Here is an 18,722-nt window from a genome sequence, read left to right as displayed (position 1 = left end):
AAAAAGTATAAATATTAAAGTGAAATATGTGTATCAATTATTTCTGTAAACTCTAAACAATTGATTAATATGCACTATAGATGCAAAATGGATTAATATTAATAGAAAGAATAAAAAAAAAAGTCAAAATCAAACCTGATTGAAGAATTTAATCTTTGTTGAATCCTTTTAATTTTGGGGTGATTTGGTAAATTGTACTTTAATTCAACTCGAGAAATATAACTTATTTGGTCCCCCTATATAAGGAACTGTATCTTTTTGTATTGCAAATTATTCACTCTTAAAATACTCATTTTTCATCAATTGTTTCCTGTATTGCAGTTTCAACACCTGAACTAGAAAAGTATTCTTAAAAACACATCAACTTACATTTTCTGCATTCAATTATTTTGAAAACAATAAATAAATATTGTAAAGTATGGCATTATATTCTAGTCTTTACATTCTCAATATAAAAATATACAATCTAAATTTTAAATTATAGTAATCCCTAAACGAAGAGTACACTTATTATTTTGGTACTAATAATAAATTCTTTAGTTCTTACTTTTAGTTGGATGCCCAATTATCTCAACCCTATAAATTCTTTGTTCCCCAAATTTTCCAATAAAATCGGTGCTGCCTAATTTTAATTTCTATGTTAAAGACTTCTTTCAAAACAAGATTAGGACTAATTTAAATTGAATAGACACCTAACCTAACACAGGTTAGTTGGAATAGTTTGACAAAAATAAGAGAAAATATGTAAAATAATAATTAGATCAATGCTCATTATAGCCAGTTTTAACCGGTAATAAGTCATAATTACTTAACTCTAAAACTTGTCCATCACAGCTAGTTGCGAGGATGGATTAAGGGTCAGGATTTAATTTTACATCATCCAATGATTATAGTTATGCAATCACCTTACGAATTTTAACAAAATGAAGTCTAGTTTTATTGTTTTCTTTTAAGGAACTTGAAACAGCATTTTTTAATTTGAAAAGTTATTAATTTTGTTATCTATGTATTTCATAATGTAGAAATAATTTTATTATTTCCTTTGCTTTCCAAAAAATTGTTATTAAATTCATCTCAAAATAAATTATTATAAAAACTTATGAAATATTTAGCTCATTGAGATTAAAGGTGAGCAAGAGAATTGGTTGAACCAAAACTGAATTAAGAAATTCAATTAACAAAATTGGTTAATGTGGATTTCTTTTTGAAAAAAATTACTTTTTTCTTTGTTTAATTTCAATTCTTTTATTATAACAGAGACTATTAATTCATATATATATATTGGTTAATTGATCAATTAGTTCTCAATCACCCGCTTATTAATTCACAACTAGTTAACCGATAAATTAGTTAACTAAAATATTAACCGTTAATCTATTAATTGTTTTAGTTAATTAAACGGTCCAAACTGATATTTATTTATAATTAGTTTGATTTTTTAATTAAAAGATTAAAAATTAAATCAGTTCAATTGATTTTATTTTTTCTCAGAGAGTTAAGATTATTACTTTTAATGTATTTCAACAGATGATAGGCTTACAAAAAAAAAAAAAAAAGAATAAGGAATATCCTACCTACTCATTTAAAGAAGTGTGTATATATAAGTATGCAGTATCTAAAAGAGCAAGAAACACATATTTTCTATAAAATCAAAATGATATTCGAGCTCTTATCTTCCTTTGCTTTCATCCTTTTCATTGTTATTTACTTCATACAGAAAAAGCAACGGCAGAATCTTCCTCCAAGTCCTACAGCCTTACCAATAATAGGTCATCTTCATCTTCTTAGACCTTTAATCCACCATTCTTTTCGTGACATATCTTCGCGTTATGGTCCATTAATCTATCTCAAGCTCGGTTCTGTTCCATGTGTTGTAGCTTCAACACCTGAACTAGCTAAAGAATTCTTGAAGACACATGAGCTTACGTTTTCCGCAAGAAAACGTTCCATTGCCATTGACCATCTTACCTATAATTCTTCTTTTGCATTTTCACCCTATGGTCCTTACTGGAGATTTATTAAAAAGATTAGTGCTTTTGAGCTTCTTGGAAATAGAATGCTGAATCAGTTTCTTCCTATTAGAAGGAAAGAATTACTCCATTTTCTTCAAGGGTTTTACGCCAAATCCAAAGCTGGTGAAAGTGTTAATGTAACCCACGAGTTGGTCAAGTTATCTAATAACATAATCTCTCAAATGATGCTTAGTATGAGTTCTTGTGAAACAGAAAGTGAAGCTGAGATTGCAAGAACTGTTATTCGCGAGGTGACACAAATATTTGGAGAGTTTAATGTTTCTGACTTTATTTGGTTTTGTGAAAACATTGATTTTCAGGGTTTTCGAAAGAGAATTGATCACACTTTTAACAAGTATGATGGACTGCTCGAGAAGTTAATTACAGAACGTGAAAAACAAAGGAAGAAAAATAAAAGTGATGGAGTAAAGCATGAAGCCATGAATTTTCTTGACATAATGCTTGACGTTATGGAGGATGAGACTGCTGAGATGAAGTTAACTAGAGATCATATCAAGGCTTTATTATTGGCAAGTTTATTCTTTTATCTCGTTTCAAAAAATGAAATGACTACTTCTCATTTAATCATTAGATAGATGATACGTTTTAATATTTTTATTTAATTATTGAATAAATGATATATATTTTAACTTTTTTAACACTTTAATAATGAAAGAATGTTTACTAATACATATTTTAAATTATATAATTTTTCTATATATGTTAATGTATGGTATTCTTATAAAATCCTTTCTAAATATAGAGACTTCGTTATCTTTTAGAATTTTTTATTAATCTTTTTTGTTTTTAATAAAATATTCATTATTTAGAAGTGGACATAACAGTTGAAAATTCAATAGTAAAAAAAAAAGAATTAATTTAAAATTGTAGTTTTTGTTTCTGAGTTAAAACTATGTTAATCGTTTTAATCATATTAACCATCAAATTAGTAATGCCGATAACATATTGTTTGAATTAAGATTTGCTCTTAAAGCCATAAATAAAATAAGGTATGTCTTAAAGCCATTTATAGGCTTCTTCTTTTTTCTTTTTCTGAAAGCTATTGATAGAACGCCTATTTTTCTGGTAAGGGAAAAAGAATACTTCATTAATAATTTTTGTTAGAGCATGGACAATTAATTATTTTACCAAGAGATATGAATTCCTCGGGGGGAAGAGTGTTCAAATGTGGCAATTAAAAAAAATCATTAGATGAGTTCACAAGGAAAATCTTAGCAAATTCTCCTAAAATAACAAAGGAGAATCGTAGCAAATTATTGTGGATATCTTCGTATCCACTAATTGACATAAAGTAATAATAATAATATGATTTCATTTACAGGATTTTTTAACAGCGGCTACTGATACAACAGCTGTTACACTGGAATGGGCATTGGCAGAGCTTATCAATCAGCCACAAGTTCTTGCAAAAGCTAGAGAGGAAATCAATAGAGTAATTGGAAATGAGAGGATTGTTCAGGAATCAGACAATCCAAATCTTCCATATATCCAAGCCATTTTAAAAGAAACTTTTAGGCTACACCCACCAATCCCTATGGTGGCAAGAAAATCAATACAGGATTGCAAGATTAGTGGCTATAAAATTCCTGCAAACTGTTTGCTATTTGTTAACATGTGGTCTATTGGTAGAGATCCCAAGTACTGGAAAAACCCTTTACAATTTGAACCTGAAAGATTCTTGCAATCCAGTAAGGAGGACAGCTTGACAAGCTGTATTGATATTAGAGGGCAGCATTATCAATTGTTGCCTTTCGGCACTGGAAGGAGGAGTTGTCCTGGAATTGCTTTAGCCATGCAAGAATTGCCTACAACACTTGCTGCTATGATTCAGTGCTTTGATTGGAAGGTGATTAATCCTCCTGGAATGAAGAACAATGGTGATGGTAACGTTGTTGATATGACTGAACGGCCTGGATTGACTGCTCCAAGGGTTCATGATCTTGTTTGCACTCCTGTGCCTCTCCTTCCAAATCTCATTGATCCATCATGTGAAAACTACTGAGATTAATCTAATGAAATCTGTGTGCTTATTATTCGTATTCTCTTTTTTTATTTTTATGTTTTTGCACTGTATTGTTGTTTCTTTATATTTTTTGTTCCAATAAGGATTATTGTTTGCTTTATAATTGGAGAGTTCATGAAGATGATATCAAAAGTATTTTTATAGACAAACTAAGAATTCAAGTTGCTCCTCATGTTTAAATAAATCTTATATCTGGAAGAAGTACCTACATTATTTGTTTCTAAAAATCACAAAGTAGGAACTGTTTTATTCTTTTTAATTAATTTTTCTTTCAAATATTTTATCATGATAATTTATTAATTAAAATATTTGATACGTTAAGATTATCATAGTAGGAAATGTTTTATTCTTTTTTTTTTTTTTCTGAAAACAAATAAAATTTCAACTACACCTAATTAGTAAATATCTCTCTAGTATAAGGGATACTATTTATAGTCTTTGTATGACTTCCTATGTTTAATTAAATCCATAAGTTAGATAGAGAAATAAAATAATATAATAAGAAGGAAAGTGAAATTCCTCAACAACCCATCACTTCCTATCTTCCCATGTTTATGTCAAATGATACGGTCCATACACGTAAATCATAAAGTTTATCATTGGCTATTAGCACTCTGATTATCTTTAGCCAATTGCTTCATTTTATTCTTCTAATTAAGTTAGCCTTTCACTGTCTCTCATGCTATTGCCTATTCGATTGAAAAGTCTCTGCTCTTTAACTTTCAAGCCTAAGGAGATCATTAGACCTTGCAACCAAATATGGTTTAGTCACATGCAAAGTCAGATTTCAGTTATTTTCAGCAATTCCTTCAACGAAAGTGATCATATTGGCAGAAGTCTCGAATTCAATTAACCGGTGGCATTTATTTATTTCTATGGCTGTTAAAAGGACACAACTATTAAACCATGGCTTTTAGAGTATAAGTTTAGCAATCATGTCATTTCATGGTTTAACTTTGGTAATAAGTTTCCCATGTATGATCAAATCCACATGTCATTTATGGTAGGACTAGGAAATTTATTTGTTGTTTTTCAAATTATTTAATTATATGAATTAATCCGTTTAATATTGAAATTAAAGCGATTTAAATTAAAGATAATTATAAATGAAGTGGCATATGATTTGACGTTTTTGTATTTTAAGAATTGTAATTTTTTTTTATAAAAAAATATTATGTGATTTAGTTTTCTCATATGTTTACTATCTTATAAATTAATATTGAACATATGATCAAATATTTCATTGAACTTGTACTTCAGGATCAAATAAGTTAAACTTTAATTATTTTGATGGTGGTTTGGCATAATCTATGGTGGTAGTGAAATAAAGATAACAATTGTTAATTTTACTTTTCTTAATTAAATAGAAAATAATTTTTATATAAAAATTAAAAGGTTTATTTTTAATTTTAAAAATTATATTTATTCTAATTATATTTTATTTAAATAATTTAAATAAAAATAATAATAGACAAGCTCATAATTTTTTTTTAATTTGAATCTATTCGGTCCTTAAATAGTAATTTTAAGCCTCTTTATTAAAATAGTTAAAAATGGACTTATTTAACCTTAAACTATAAGTTCAAAGGGATATTTAACCTTTTATCCAATCAATATCATTAACATTTTATGATTTAATATTAGTATAGTATTAATTTTCAATAATTAAATCACTTATTAGATGATTTAGTATACAACTAACTATATTGAACTCATATTAAATAAGTTTAGTATGTATATTTTAATTTTATTAAGAATAAAAAATAATTCCTAATAATAAAATATTATAATTTTTTAGAATTAGCATTCCTGATTTTTGTCATATTACACTAGTTGATGTCTTTCTTTTTAATAGTTAATTATTATATCTTTCTCATTGAATGAAATTAATCATACTTTTATAAATATACAAACCTTATTATCTCTGAATTTTATCAAATTGCATTAACAGGTTCCTCTATTTTCAATAATTAATTTTAACATCCTTCTTTGGGATGCTAAAATATTTAATTCAAATTCTAAACATATATTAAGAAATTTTAAAATAATATTTTAAATTTTATTGGAAAAATATTAATTATTTTTATATTTGAAAGTAAAAAGTTATAAATTACTAAAAAAAATTAAAAATTTACTAAGACACTTTAATTAAATAAATACCTTATATAAAATTGTATGAAAAAAATTATAAGATGATATTTTTTATAATTAAAAAGTTATTTATTATTAAGTTAAGTCAACTAATTATTATGAATTAATAATATATTATATTATATTTTTTGGATATATAAATAAATCTTAGAAAAATTTAGTAAGAATAAATTGGTATTTTAATTTCTTTAAATATTTATTTTTGATTGAAGGATGTAATAGTTTAATAGAATAAAATGAATATTAAAATTAATTATTAAAAATATAGGGATCTACTAGTAAAATTTAATAAAACTCATGAATATCAATATATTTAACTAATTGAGGATATTTTAGACATTTTATTCACAGCTAACATCTATTTTTTACAGAATGATATAATAGACATGAATGCTATAATTAACTATTAAATGTTAAAAGGACATGTTACTGCAATATGGTAAAATTCAGAAATTTAAAATAATTAGTCCTATTTCTTTAGAATATTCTAATAGCTAATTTGATGAAGAATTTCTTATAAAATTATTATATTATCGAATATTATTGTATTATTATAAAATAATAATAATGATGATAACCAGGAAGGTACTAATATGTAAGAAAAATAAAAAAAAATAAAAGACTAAAAAGTCATAAAATATTTTATTGTTAAAGAAAACCACAATTTTTTAAATATAGAAATATTTAACCGTGAAATATATTTTTTACTTTTTCTTTTAAATTATAAGAACAAAATATTAAATTTAATATGAATAAACGTATTAGACATTTTGGTATAGAGTAAACCTGCTCATGGGCTTAGGTATCTTCTCGATCCATCCAAGTTCGTGCAAAAATTTTGAATTTAAACATCTACTTTTTTGTGTGTTAAGTTTGCTCAAGTCCAAATTCGTAAAAGCCCACTTATTTTTTTAGCGAACTTGAAAATATCATCCTCAAAGCTTGTCTAATAAGCTAGGCTAGACCAAAAAATTACAAAAGAAAATATTGTATATTTTTTTATGACAGGCCATACTTGATCAAAAGTTTAGGTTTGTATAACCGCATCGAACTGGGCTAGATCTTAGATTTAAAAATTTCAAGTCCAATCAAGTATGGTCGACGCAAAATTTGAACACATCTAATCTGGAGGCATTTACTCTTAGTTTTCATCAATCTGCTTCTCCCAATATATCTATTTTATTAAAAAGGATCTTATTTTGATACCATTTATAATTTTTTAAATTTAGATCATATGAAAGAAAAAAAAAAATTTACCTTGATTCTCATAGACCTTACAATTTATCACTATATTGGATTTGAGAAATTTCCAGTAGTCATTAATTTTAAATTTTTTTAAATATAGCACATTCAATTTTAAATTTTTTTTACTTTATGACAAAAAGAAAAGATGATTTAAATCTAAATTTTTTATAAATTTAATAACAAAAAGAGTCGTCATTAATTAATGACAGAATATGTTGTGGTTAGGCATCAACAAAAGCTATGCCTACCGGCACCATATTTTAGCAGCAAAATTAAAACTCATTTCTAATGTTGGTCTTTATTCCGTCTCTAATTCATTCCTAAATTCAGCGGATAAATTGATACCAAATTTAGTAACAGATTTGAGACGGTTTGTATTTGTCAATAATATTATGTCGCTATTAGGTAATTCATTATTAATTCTCCAAAATTTTAATATATTGTGTTGATCGCTAAATTTTATCATTATTTTGTTAATTTTTCATTATATAAATATATAAGTATTTATTTTATATTTAATTTTTTAAAATTGAAGAATAAAATTAAACATATGGTTTGCTCCTCCAAAGGGTACAATTTGTTCCACCAAATTCTGAAGTATAATATTGCTTTTTTTTTTTTTTCCTTTTACTAATAAGTTCAGATGTTCTATTAATGGGAGAGGAGAAGAGCTTGCATGTCTCACTATCCACGGTCCCATTTTGTAAAGCGGAGGAATGAAGGGGAAACGTTATATTTACATTGTTCTTAATCAATTTGATAAACAAGCTAGTAGGGAATTTCATGTATTCCTTATTAGCTTTCTTTCCATTAAAGCGTTGGAAGACTTATATGTATTCTGATTATTCTATATTACATATTGTAAATTATATAGATATATATACATGGGTGGAATACACAAAGAATAGATCTAAATAACTATTGGAGATGGAACGAGCAAAACAGAATGACTTCATGAATCTGAATAATTATATATGCAGGTTCATTATGTGGGGGAAATTGTGTGGTGATTACTTTATTTTGCAAATAATTATATTTATATGATCAGAAGAAATATCTTCTAATGATGATAACAAAACCGCTTTAAAACTTTAATTTGATACAGTAAAGTTTCAATTTATTTTGATAACAGATGACCAGCCGATCAAATTTAGAACAAGTCCTCTCCAACCAATATGGCATACAATGAAATAGGAAATTAATAAGAAAAACATTTAGTTACATTTCCACACACGCATTATAAAGGCAATCACACTTCAGAAGGGACTGAAACGAGCTACAGGAACACACACAAGATCATGTGCTAATGGTGCTGTTATTCCAGGCTTTTCAGTCATATCAACCGCATTATCCTGATAGCTACCGTCGGTCTTCGTTGGCTGAACCACCTTCCAATCGAAGCATTGAATCATTGTTGCCAACGTTACAGGCAAGATCTGCATAGCTAAAGAAATGCCAGAACAATTCCTCCTTCCAGTACCGAATGGCAACAGTTGATAATGTTGGCCTCTGACATCAATTGGGCTTTCATTATTTATTGGCATAAATCTTTCAGGTTTAAACTCTAATGGGTTTTTCCAAATTTCAGGATCTCTACCAATAGCCCATAAATTTACTATCAATAAAGTGTTATCAGGAATGATGTGGTCTTTCACTTTGCATTCCTGAACTGAACTCCTCAGGATTAATGGGATTGGTGGATGAAGCCTAAAGGTTTCTTTTATGATGGCCTGAATGTATACAAGATTTGGAATATCTGATTCTCTTACTAGCTTCGCTTTCCCTACCACCCCTTCAATCTCTTCTCTTGCTATCTTGAGTACCATTGGATGATTTATGATTTCTGCCATTGCCCATTCAATTGCAACTGATGTTGAGTCAGTACCTGCTGTGAGGTAGTCCTACACGAATTCACATTCCTAGATTATCCTTTGAGATCTAAATGCTGAGACTTATCAATTATATATCATGTAAGCAATTGTTAACTGTCAAGCCTAGTGCAACTTTGAATAAAACATTTTATTTTATTGTGAGAGAGAATGGATATTAGCTTTAGTTTTTAAGTGAAAATGAAAGCTATATGTAGAATAGTTTACTTCATATAGTGTTCATTAATATTCACATATAATTCTTATCTATTTTAAATGTATACTACTAAATCATGTCATGTACCCAAACATTGGAGCAACAAATATATAAGAATTACCAACACAATAGACCTGGAATCGAAGTACAACAGAAATGGCAAAGGAGTGACAACAACCTTTAACCTACAATTGATTAATTGACAACAGAAGACGAAAGCTATTGTATCGGGTTGCTTTAAACTAGATCCTAAGTGATAATAAACTAGAACGTAACTTCAAATGCTGCAAAGACATCAATCTAGATTTTTTTCCTTTTAAACTTATACTGATATTAGCATATGTTGTCATCATAACCTAAAGATTTAAAAAAGACTTTTCTATGGAAAAAGAAGAACCAATTATATGAAGTTTCCACCTGATGCAATGTCAATTAACAATAGTTTATGTATATGTATGTATATGGACAGCATTACTCACCATTACTAATCCCTTCAAGTGATCTCTGCTCAATTGCACCTCTGATTTACTATCTTCCACAACATCAAGCATAAGATCAAGAAAATCCTTCACTCCATTAATACTATCTCTTTTATCAATTTTTTCCTTTCTTGCTTCTTCACGCTCTTTGATTATTTTCTCTAACAATGCATCATACCTCTTTCGAATATCCTCGAGTCTCCTTCTAATTCCTTGCAAATCCCAATTCCTGAAAATCCATATAAAATCCGAAACATTAAATTCTCCGAAAATTTCAGTCACCTCGCGGACAAGTTTTATAACCCGGCCACCATCAGCATCGTCAGTTTCTGAACATCTACTGCTTAGTATCATTTGAGAGATAATATTGTTTGTTAATTTTAAGATTTCCTTCGAAACATTAACTGTTTCGCCTGTTTTAGACTTTTCGAATAGTAGTCGAAGAAAAGAATGTAATTCTTGGGTTCTTATTGGAAGGAACTTATTAAGAGTATGGCTGCCTAATAGCTCAGAAATGCTCAGTTTCTTGACAAAAATCCACGGAGAACTGTAGGGTGCAAGAGGAGTAGCAGCATCATAAGTAAGGTAATTGATGGCTTGATTGAATATACGGTAAGAGAAGGTAAGGTCATGTGTCTTGAGAAACTCTTTTGCCATTTCAGGGTTGGAGACTACAATAGAATGGATTGAACCAAGGCGAAGATACATCAGAGGGCCATGGCGAGAAGAAAGTTTTTGTAGGGCTTGGTGCATTAAGGGTGCAAGGAGATGAAGGTGGCCAATGATTGGTAAGGCTAATGGACTTGGAGGAAGATGGCGATGGTGTCTATAGAAGATGACTTTGAGAAAGACAAGAGAGAGAAGAAAGAGGATGGCATAGACTAGTATCATCTTATGCCTAGCAAGGAATTGAACAATTACAATTTTGTTTGTAATGATTGAAAGCAGTAAGCCAAGGAAATTGGGTGTAATATTAAGGAAGAATTGCTTTAAGCATTAATGTATAAATTCCTAAATATTGCATGTGCATGTAGTGCTGGGCTAACTAGGTGTTTATATATAGATTTAGGAACAAGAAATAACCCACCTGCACACCAAATGAATTCCTAGGGTTTCTCCATCTCAGAAACTAAAAAGTCAAATAATGATGTCATTGAAGGGTTTTCTATATCCCTTTCCCTTTCCCTTTCCATCTCTTTAAATGGATCCAACAAATTCATAGAAAGATACGTTAAGGCTTCGTTTTTCTTACGAAAAGTATTTTTGTTATCATAATTATTCAAGGAAATTTAGTTTCTAGTCAAAAAGTATTTTCTTTGAAAAAAATTAATATTCACAAAAAAAATGGAGCCGTAAACGTTGTTACCATCTGTATATGTGCACTTTGTCCAAGCAATTAATGTAATTAAGAGAATAGACCAATTCGTCACATCAATTAAATTTTAGTTCATTAAGTCGCAGCTGCTGGTGAACCAAAGATATTCATGCTTCTTCTATGATGAATTCCAGGGGTGGAATTAGAACAAAAAGATTAAGATCGGAGGCCAGTTTTTCTCTTTTAATTTTAGAGTTAAAAATACGATTTTCTGATCATCAAATATCTAGATTTTTAAAATATAAAATATGAAATTCTTTTTTTTTTTTTACATAACCTAATAATCTAGTTACACTCTTCTTAATTAATCCAAATTATTAAATTATATTATAAAGTCTCTGTACTAATACAGCTATCTACAAAAGAAAAAGAAAACAGAATAACTCTGTTAAATCTTCAACTGTTTAGAGAATAAATCTTTCAGATTTCATTCCTGGAAAATAAAAAGATATCAATCCTAACTATTCTATATGTGGGCTTACAATAAAAAACATAAGCTATTTCTTACATCTTCTTCTTCTCAATTCAATTCAGTTAATTAATTTATTATTTATCTTGGAAATTTTGTCTGAAAATGATATCTTCCATTAAAGATAATTAAATATTGGTAATATAATAGAAAGAAGCTTTCTTAATTCTTACTAAAAAATGTAATTATGTGATCAATTAATGCTATTTTGAGAATAACAAGGAGGTGCAGCTTGTTCAAATATCAAATACTCTCACATGAATTTGGGTGCAGCAAAATATTGAAAGTTATGCCTAGTCAGTCTCTAGGCAGAATTTGGTAGCAAGAATATGTAGTTGGTTTTGTGGGTGAACATTATACATCTCCAATATCTTTAATGCCATAAATTTTCTTCATTATAAAGTCTCCAATTATCTCATTTGCCTTATTAAAAAGGGCTAAATGTTTGTTAGACAACAGTATACAATTTATGTATTATGTATAAATTCTTTTAATACTATTTTATCTTTTATTAAGACTATTTTCTATATTTTACTTTGTACATTATCACTTAAAATTTTTTAATATTTTCTTTTTCTTTTTCATACTATTAGAACCGCCCAACGGGCGGTTTAGAACCGGTTTCATATGCTATAAAATAGTGAACCGATAATCTTAAACCAAAATTGGGGATTCACGAATTGTAGCCAAGCATAGCAAGGGAGAGACGAGCCATTTCAATTCTCACTGTATGAATTAAAGAAAAAAAAAAAAGATTATCCATCTCTTTACCTATAATTACGAGGATCCTCACTTATTTTATTTTTTTAATAAAATATTTTATAATAATCTTAAGAAAAATAAATTATCATATTAAAATACACATATAAATACTAATATATCATTTATTCAAATATAAATATACCTACATAGATACATTTATATATTTATTTTAGTCATGTACGCGTTTTATATGGTAATTTTTATTGAATTTCTATAAAGCTACAAAGCGGATGATATATTCCTCATCCCTATTTCGCGATCAAAGAAAGCATTCTCTGCTTTAAAGCCTTGTTTGATATAAATATTCTATTTTTCGGAAGTACATTTATGTTTGGTATAAATAATTGAGAAAATTGTTATTACTCTTTTAAGATATATCAAAATTTACAAGTCCAACTCCGTATTTTTAAAGATGAATTAGTACCCCATTGACGTTTGTCTCAGTTAATTATTACCTCATTTCATCTATTTTTTTTATAATCAACTAGTCAAAAGGTTTAATTGACTAAAAAATGTTCAATTTAATCCTTAAACTTATTAATAAATATCATTCAAAATTAAATTTTTATTAAATTAAGATTTAAAATTAATTTTTTAAAAATAATAAAAGGATCAAACTCATCCATAATAATGTAATTTTATTTTTAGTATAATATTTATAATTCTAATTTTTTAATATAATTTCTTTAAGAAATAAAGATATAAAATCTTAACATAATTTAACCTTTGGGCATATAATAGGTCATGTAAGATTTTATAACTTAAGTATGCTGAGTGATGACATATAATAATTTATGATACATTTATACTCAAATTTAATTACTTGAAAATACCAGTAATAATCAAGTTGGATAATTTGAGCATACAAAAGCATCATACGTGAAATCTAATTTTGAATTTATGATGAGCATAAAAAATAATAAAAAATTCTGTAATTTTTAAATTTTTTAAAATAATTAAATACTTTATTTCTATTCATCACAATTATCAAATTCTAATGTATAAATTCAATTTATATTATATAAATCAAATTAGAGAATTATAACTCCTATCAAAGTATTAAGATGTGAATAAAAATTTAGGTTATTCAAATTGAGAAAATTTTAGAATGTTGCATATATTGATAAAATTTATAACAAAAAAATACTAAACTGTTATATCAACTAAAAAGTACTAATTTTTTAGAAAAAAGATTAAATTATTTTAAGAGAAAAATAATATTTTAATAAAATCTATTAATTACTTAATTTTGGACGAGTTTAATACTTAATAATAAGTTTAAGGACTAAATTTGACTTTTTTTAGTCAATTAAGTCTTTTGACCAATTGACTAACAAAAAAAAATAGATGGAATGGGATAATAGTTAATAGAAACAAATGCAAAGGGGATACTAATTCACTTTTAAAAATGCATGGTTAGACTTGTAAGTTTTAACAAACCTTAAAGGAATAATAATAATTTTTCCTAAATAATTTACTTCTCGAGTAATCTCATTCTGATTTCAAAATGATTTTTAATGAATCAAATATCGACACTCATTCTCATTCTCATTCTTACTTCTATTATATTTTTTCACGAACCAAACGACCCTTTAAGTTTTAGTAAGATTCATTCAATTGGCAAGAACATTTACTCTTAGGAATGAGAAATCTCATGTTCGAGTCATGTCCTCTACAGTAGGTGATTTTTGGCTTTTTTATGACGAATATAAAGGGACGACTATTCATATCGTGTATAAAGTCTATTGGTACTCCCATTAACTAAACAGATAAAAATAAAATATAAGTAAAAATAAATGTATTGTTTGTTTGGATCGGACTTAGGCCCAATCATTTGAGCTTCGAACTAGGCGAATAAACTTGGTCCAAAGTTAAACTCGGCCTGGCCCATAAGGGCAATTGAAAAGAAATAAAGGCCGAATTTGAGAGCGCGCGCCATCATCTCTAGATTCACTAGCTGATTTGCGATTTCATATTTGGTGTACTGATAGGATTAGATTCCTTGGCTAATCATCTTTGTTTGCCTAACCTTATGCTTTAATGATCCTTTCCAAACCAAAAACAACACAAATTCACCGTTATATCAATCCAGCTCACTATCAACAATATAAAACTCTTGGTTTGGCCAAACCCAGAAAAGGCAATCAAAAGCATCAACATTTTACGAGGAGGCAACGCAGAGACATACCATTTGTGAACAATGTGAAAGAAGTAGAAGATCCAGATAAGGCCTTGTCTCTCTTTCACGACTATCTTCAAAATGGCTTTAGGCATGATTACCCTTCATACTCTGCACTCGTATACAAGCTTGCCCGTTCGCGCCGTTTTGAAGCCGTTGAAACTGTTCTTGGTTATTTGCAGGATTTTAATGTTCGTTGCAGAGATACCCTTTTCATTGCCTTGTTTGAACATTATGGAAAAGTTGGTTTGGTTGCTAAAGCCATTCGGCTTTTTAATGAAATGACTGGTTTTAACTGTATCCGTACACTTCAGTCCTTCAATGCGTTACTAAACGTTCTTGTTGATAATGATAGATTGTTTGATGCAAAGCAGTTATTTGATAGGTCATCTGAAATGGGTTTTCGTTTGAATTCAGTTCCTTTTAATATATTAATCAAGGGGTGGCTTAAGAAGGGCGAGTGGTATCAAGCTGGGAAGGTGTTTGATGAAATGCTTGAGAGAAAAGTGGAACCGAGTGTTGTTACTTATAATAGTCTTATAGGGTATTTGTGTAGAAATGGTGAGTTAGGTAAAGCAAAGGGTTTGTTTAAGGACATGATCAAGAAAGGCAAACGCCCGAATGCTGTAACTTATGCGCTGTTAATGGAGGGCTTGTGTTCTATGGGTGAGTACAAAGAGGCTAAAAAGATGTTATTCGATATGGAATATAGAGGATGTAAACCAAAAAATTTGAATTTTGGTGTTTTGATGAATGATCTTGGAAAGAAAGGTAAGATTGAGGAGGCTAAACTGTTGCTTCTTGAAATGAAGAAAAGGCGGTTTAGACCGGATGTTGTAATCTATAATATATTGATAAATCATCTTTGCAAGGAAGGTAAAGTAGCAGAGGCTTATAAAACTCTATTTGAAATGCAAATCGGTGGTTGTGAAGCAAATGCGGCTACTTACAGAATGTTGGCTGATGGGTTTTGCCAGGTTGGTGAATTTGAGGAAGGTTTGAAGGTTTTGAATGCAATGTTGGTAAGTAGGCATGCTCCTCGCATTGAAACTTTTAATTGTTTCGTTGTTGGGCTAATGAAGTCTGGTAGTATTGATGGTGCTTTCTTTGTATTGGAGGAAATGGAGAAGAGAAAGATGGCTTTGGATTCTGATGGTTGGGAAGCCCTTGTTAGGTGTTGTTGCAGTGAGCATCGAGGTGCAGGTGAACTTGTAAATCAACTACTGATAAACAAATGTCTGTGACGTAAGCATTCATTGGGAAAATAGATAACTTCAAAACATCATTGGAACCTTTTCCAACTGTCTGGCAATTTTGGGCGGCATAGTGTTTTCATTTTTCAACTATAATTACTTCAATTTTGTACTTGACTAGTTTGCATTACCAAGTCGCATGATTTGGGAAAGACATGAATTATTTTTCTTAAGTTGCAGGCAGCGTATTGCTATGTGAGTCCTTGATTAGGCATAACTTAGTTGTGGCCTCGTTGAACACGGGAAGAGGCCCTGCGCCTGGGTCTTGCTTTTGGGAAGAAATGGATTAGATAGCTCTAGTAAGATCTGTTGCATGCAGATAGGACCCAAATCCGTTTTCAAAAACTAAAAGCGACACTTGAATCTGCATTGGATCTGGGGATAGAGAAGTCGGACTGCTGCTGCTGGATTAGCCTTTTCATGTGCAGTAAAGCTGAAAAACACGGCGTCCACTATTTAAACAAAAAGCTCTGTCAGCCCAAAACAAATAGGTAAGTCTTTATCTATTCCTTTTATTTAGTTCCAAGGCCCAATTATAATATTGGAATTTCAATCCACAGGGAGTATCACATATTACTAGTGGAGTTGTAATAAATAGAAAATGAAAAACTAAATTCTGATATGCTGTTCATGTGATATACCAATATTGTTACAATGAATAATATTGGACCAAGTAATCCAGTGCCTATCTTGTAATTCTATTATTCTTCATGTGTTATATACAAATAATCAGAAATTCAATATCAGTTTTTCTACTTATGTGATAAAGAAATAAACTCTCTTTTATCCTCATGCTTATATACAGTAAATAAGGTAGTTCCATCGATGCTAGTGTTTGTTTGTGACAACTAACAGACAGATGATCATAGAAGGAAAGAAAGTTTTCCAGGTTTTCAACTGCAGGCAACATGTATAGAATAGAGATTCATGTCTCAAAAAGGAGAGGAAGAAAACAATAACATTGTGGATAGCATATGGATAATTGGGTATTAGAAACATTATTTTTGAGCTTTCCCCACTATCTCTGTCAAAAGGGTCTTGTCTTCTCCATCGTTTTCAACTTTCTTCATTGCCACATACTGCAGAACTAGCATCACACCATAGTACGCATAACACTTTTGCTGGCCACTTTCTTCGAATTTGTTTGAAAGAAAGCCAGTCTTTCACTGTTGTAATTTTGTTTCATTGAGTTACCCATCATTTCTATTTGTCTTTTACTAAGCTGAAAGATCCTATCAAATATATCATCTGATACAGCTGATGGCTTTATAATCTCACTAATTAAATTCAACTATTTGTGTCTCTTCTTTAAGAAAAAGGAAAAAAAGAAAGGTGTAAAGCCATCTCGGAAGGAAATAATAAACATTTTGGGGGGCTTTTATTGGAAAACATCAAAGCTATCTGCATTGCCTACTAAATAATAGCACAATTATGCATATGATTTTAAAAGTCAAAATACACAAAAATAAAAGAGAATTTACATTTTCAGTTTATTGTCTTGATCGCTGATATAAACTATGACAATAAAAGAGTGACTAAATTGGTATTTTTACTAGTAAAATGTGGGAAGATCTAAACTTTTAGAGTATTTTTGCCACCATTTTTAATATTGGTAGAATTTATGTTTTTGAGTGAATTAATGATATATATATATATATATTAATTTCTGAAATCTAAATTTTTTTTGATACGGGTGTTTAATTTTTGACATGTAGGATTTTTATTTTGACATGTGTACTACTTTTGCCACATAGGAGTTAAGTTTATGTGTAATTTTATAATTTTTTTCCATTAATTTATTGATTAATAAGTTACATTTCCAATTAAACACCGATTCTAATCCTAAAAAATAGTATATTTATTATATTTTAATATTATGTTAACTAATAAATAGTTTCTTAATCAGATAATGATACTAATTTTATTTTAAAAAATAGTATAATAATTATATTTTAATATTATATTAACTAATAGATTAGTTTTTTAATTTGATAATAATTCTAATTCTAAAAAATAACATCTTAAATTATGTTTCTAATATTTTATTTAATAGTAAATTGATCTTTTACTTATATAATAAAATTTTAATACTAAAAATAATAATATCAATTATAGTATTAAATAATATAATACTAAAATTAATTAATAAATATTTATAAAATAATTTTTATATTATTGTACTAATAAAATTTTAAAATTTTAGAAAATTTAGAGTATTTAAAAATAGTTAGTTTGTTATTATTTTTTAAGATATTATATATTAATAGTAATATTAAATTTTTATTAAATTATACTTATCAATTTAATTTTATAATTGAGAAAATAATAACGGTTACAAAGCACAAATAAACACCTAATTACTTTCTAATTGTGTAATTTAACGTCAATTGTGCTTCTAATAAATATAAAAAAATTACAACTATTAAAATACAATATAAAGCTTCGTTTAAAAAATAAATAAGTAATGTCTCGTGTTTAATGCACAAATATTCAAATAAAAATATCAGTATTAACCTCAGTACAGACACGTAATTGACAGGAAAATAATGCAGAATTGCTAAACACCCTATTACAAAAGTATTGTTGGACCTAATTGACACCATTTTTTATTCCCAAAACCAAAAGGATAAACTGCAGAAAGTCATAAACCGTAGATAGTGCGCCGACC

General features: G+C 28.4%; 3 protein-coding genes across 4 annotated transcripts; 2 read left to right on the top strand and 1 right to left on the bottom strand.

The window, feature by feature from the left end:
• The first annotated feature begins 1,278 nt into the window (after nt 1-1,278).
• Nucleotides 1,279-4,722, top strand: LOC8286101 (cytochrome P450 93B2). The gene is made up of 2 exons (XM_015726556.2): nt 1,279-2,542; nt 3,355-4,722. Exons 1-2 carry the CDS (start codon nt 1,607-1,609, stop codon nt 4,033-4,035), a joined length of 1,617 nt encoding a protein of 538 aa, XP_015582042.2. The 5' UTR covers nt 1,279-1,606; the 3' UTR covers nt 4,036-4,722.
• Nucleotides 4,723-8,603: 3,881 nt separating this feature from the next.
• Nucleotides 8,604-11,022, bottom strand: LOC8286099 (cytochrome P450 93B16). Its single transcript, XM_048378317.1, has 2 exons — nt 10,017-11,022; nt 8,604-9,353 (listed from the first exon to the last, which is right to left on the bottom strand). The coding sequence occupies exons 1-2, from the start codon at nt 10,905-10,907 to the stop codon at nt 8,709-8,711; spliced, it is 1,536 nt and encodes a 511-aa protein (XP_048234274.1). The 5' UTR covers nt 10,908-11,022; the 3' UTR covers nt 8,604-8,708.
• A 3,501-nt stretch (nt 11,023-14,523) lies between these two features.
• On the top strand, nt 14,524-16,800 carry LOC8286098 (pentatricopeptide repeat-containing protein At1g07740, mitochondrial). Of its 2 annotated transcripts, XM_048378692.1 has the most exons (3): nt 14,524-15,823; nt 15,920-16,004; nt 16,235-16,800. In XM_048378692.1, the coding sequence occupies exons 1-3, from the start codon at nt 14,663-14,665 to the stop codon at nt 16,342-16,344; spliced, it is 1,356 nt and encodes a 451-aa protein (XP_048234649.1). In that variant the 5' UTR covers nt 14,524-14,662; the 3' UTR covers nt 16,345-16,800. The 2 variants fall into 2 exon arrangements, with proteins under 2 accessions (XP_048234649.1, XP_048234648.1); XM_048378691.1 differs by having other exon boundaries at nt 14,527-16,004.
• Nucleotides 16,801-18,722: the final 1,922 nt, after the last annotated feature.

The sequence above is a fragment of the Ricinus communis genome, chromosome 8 (assembly GCF_019578655.1).
Source record: "Ricinus communis isolate WT05 ecotype wild-type chromosome 8, ASM1957865v1, whole genome shotgun sequence".
Taxonomy (NCBI): Eukaryota; Viridiplantae; Streptophyta; class Magnoliopsida; order Malpighiales; family Euphorbiaceae; genus Ricinus; species Ricinus communis.
This window is presented reverse-complemented; position numbering and strand designations above follow the sequence as displayed.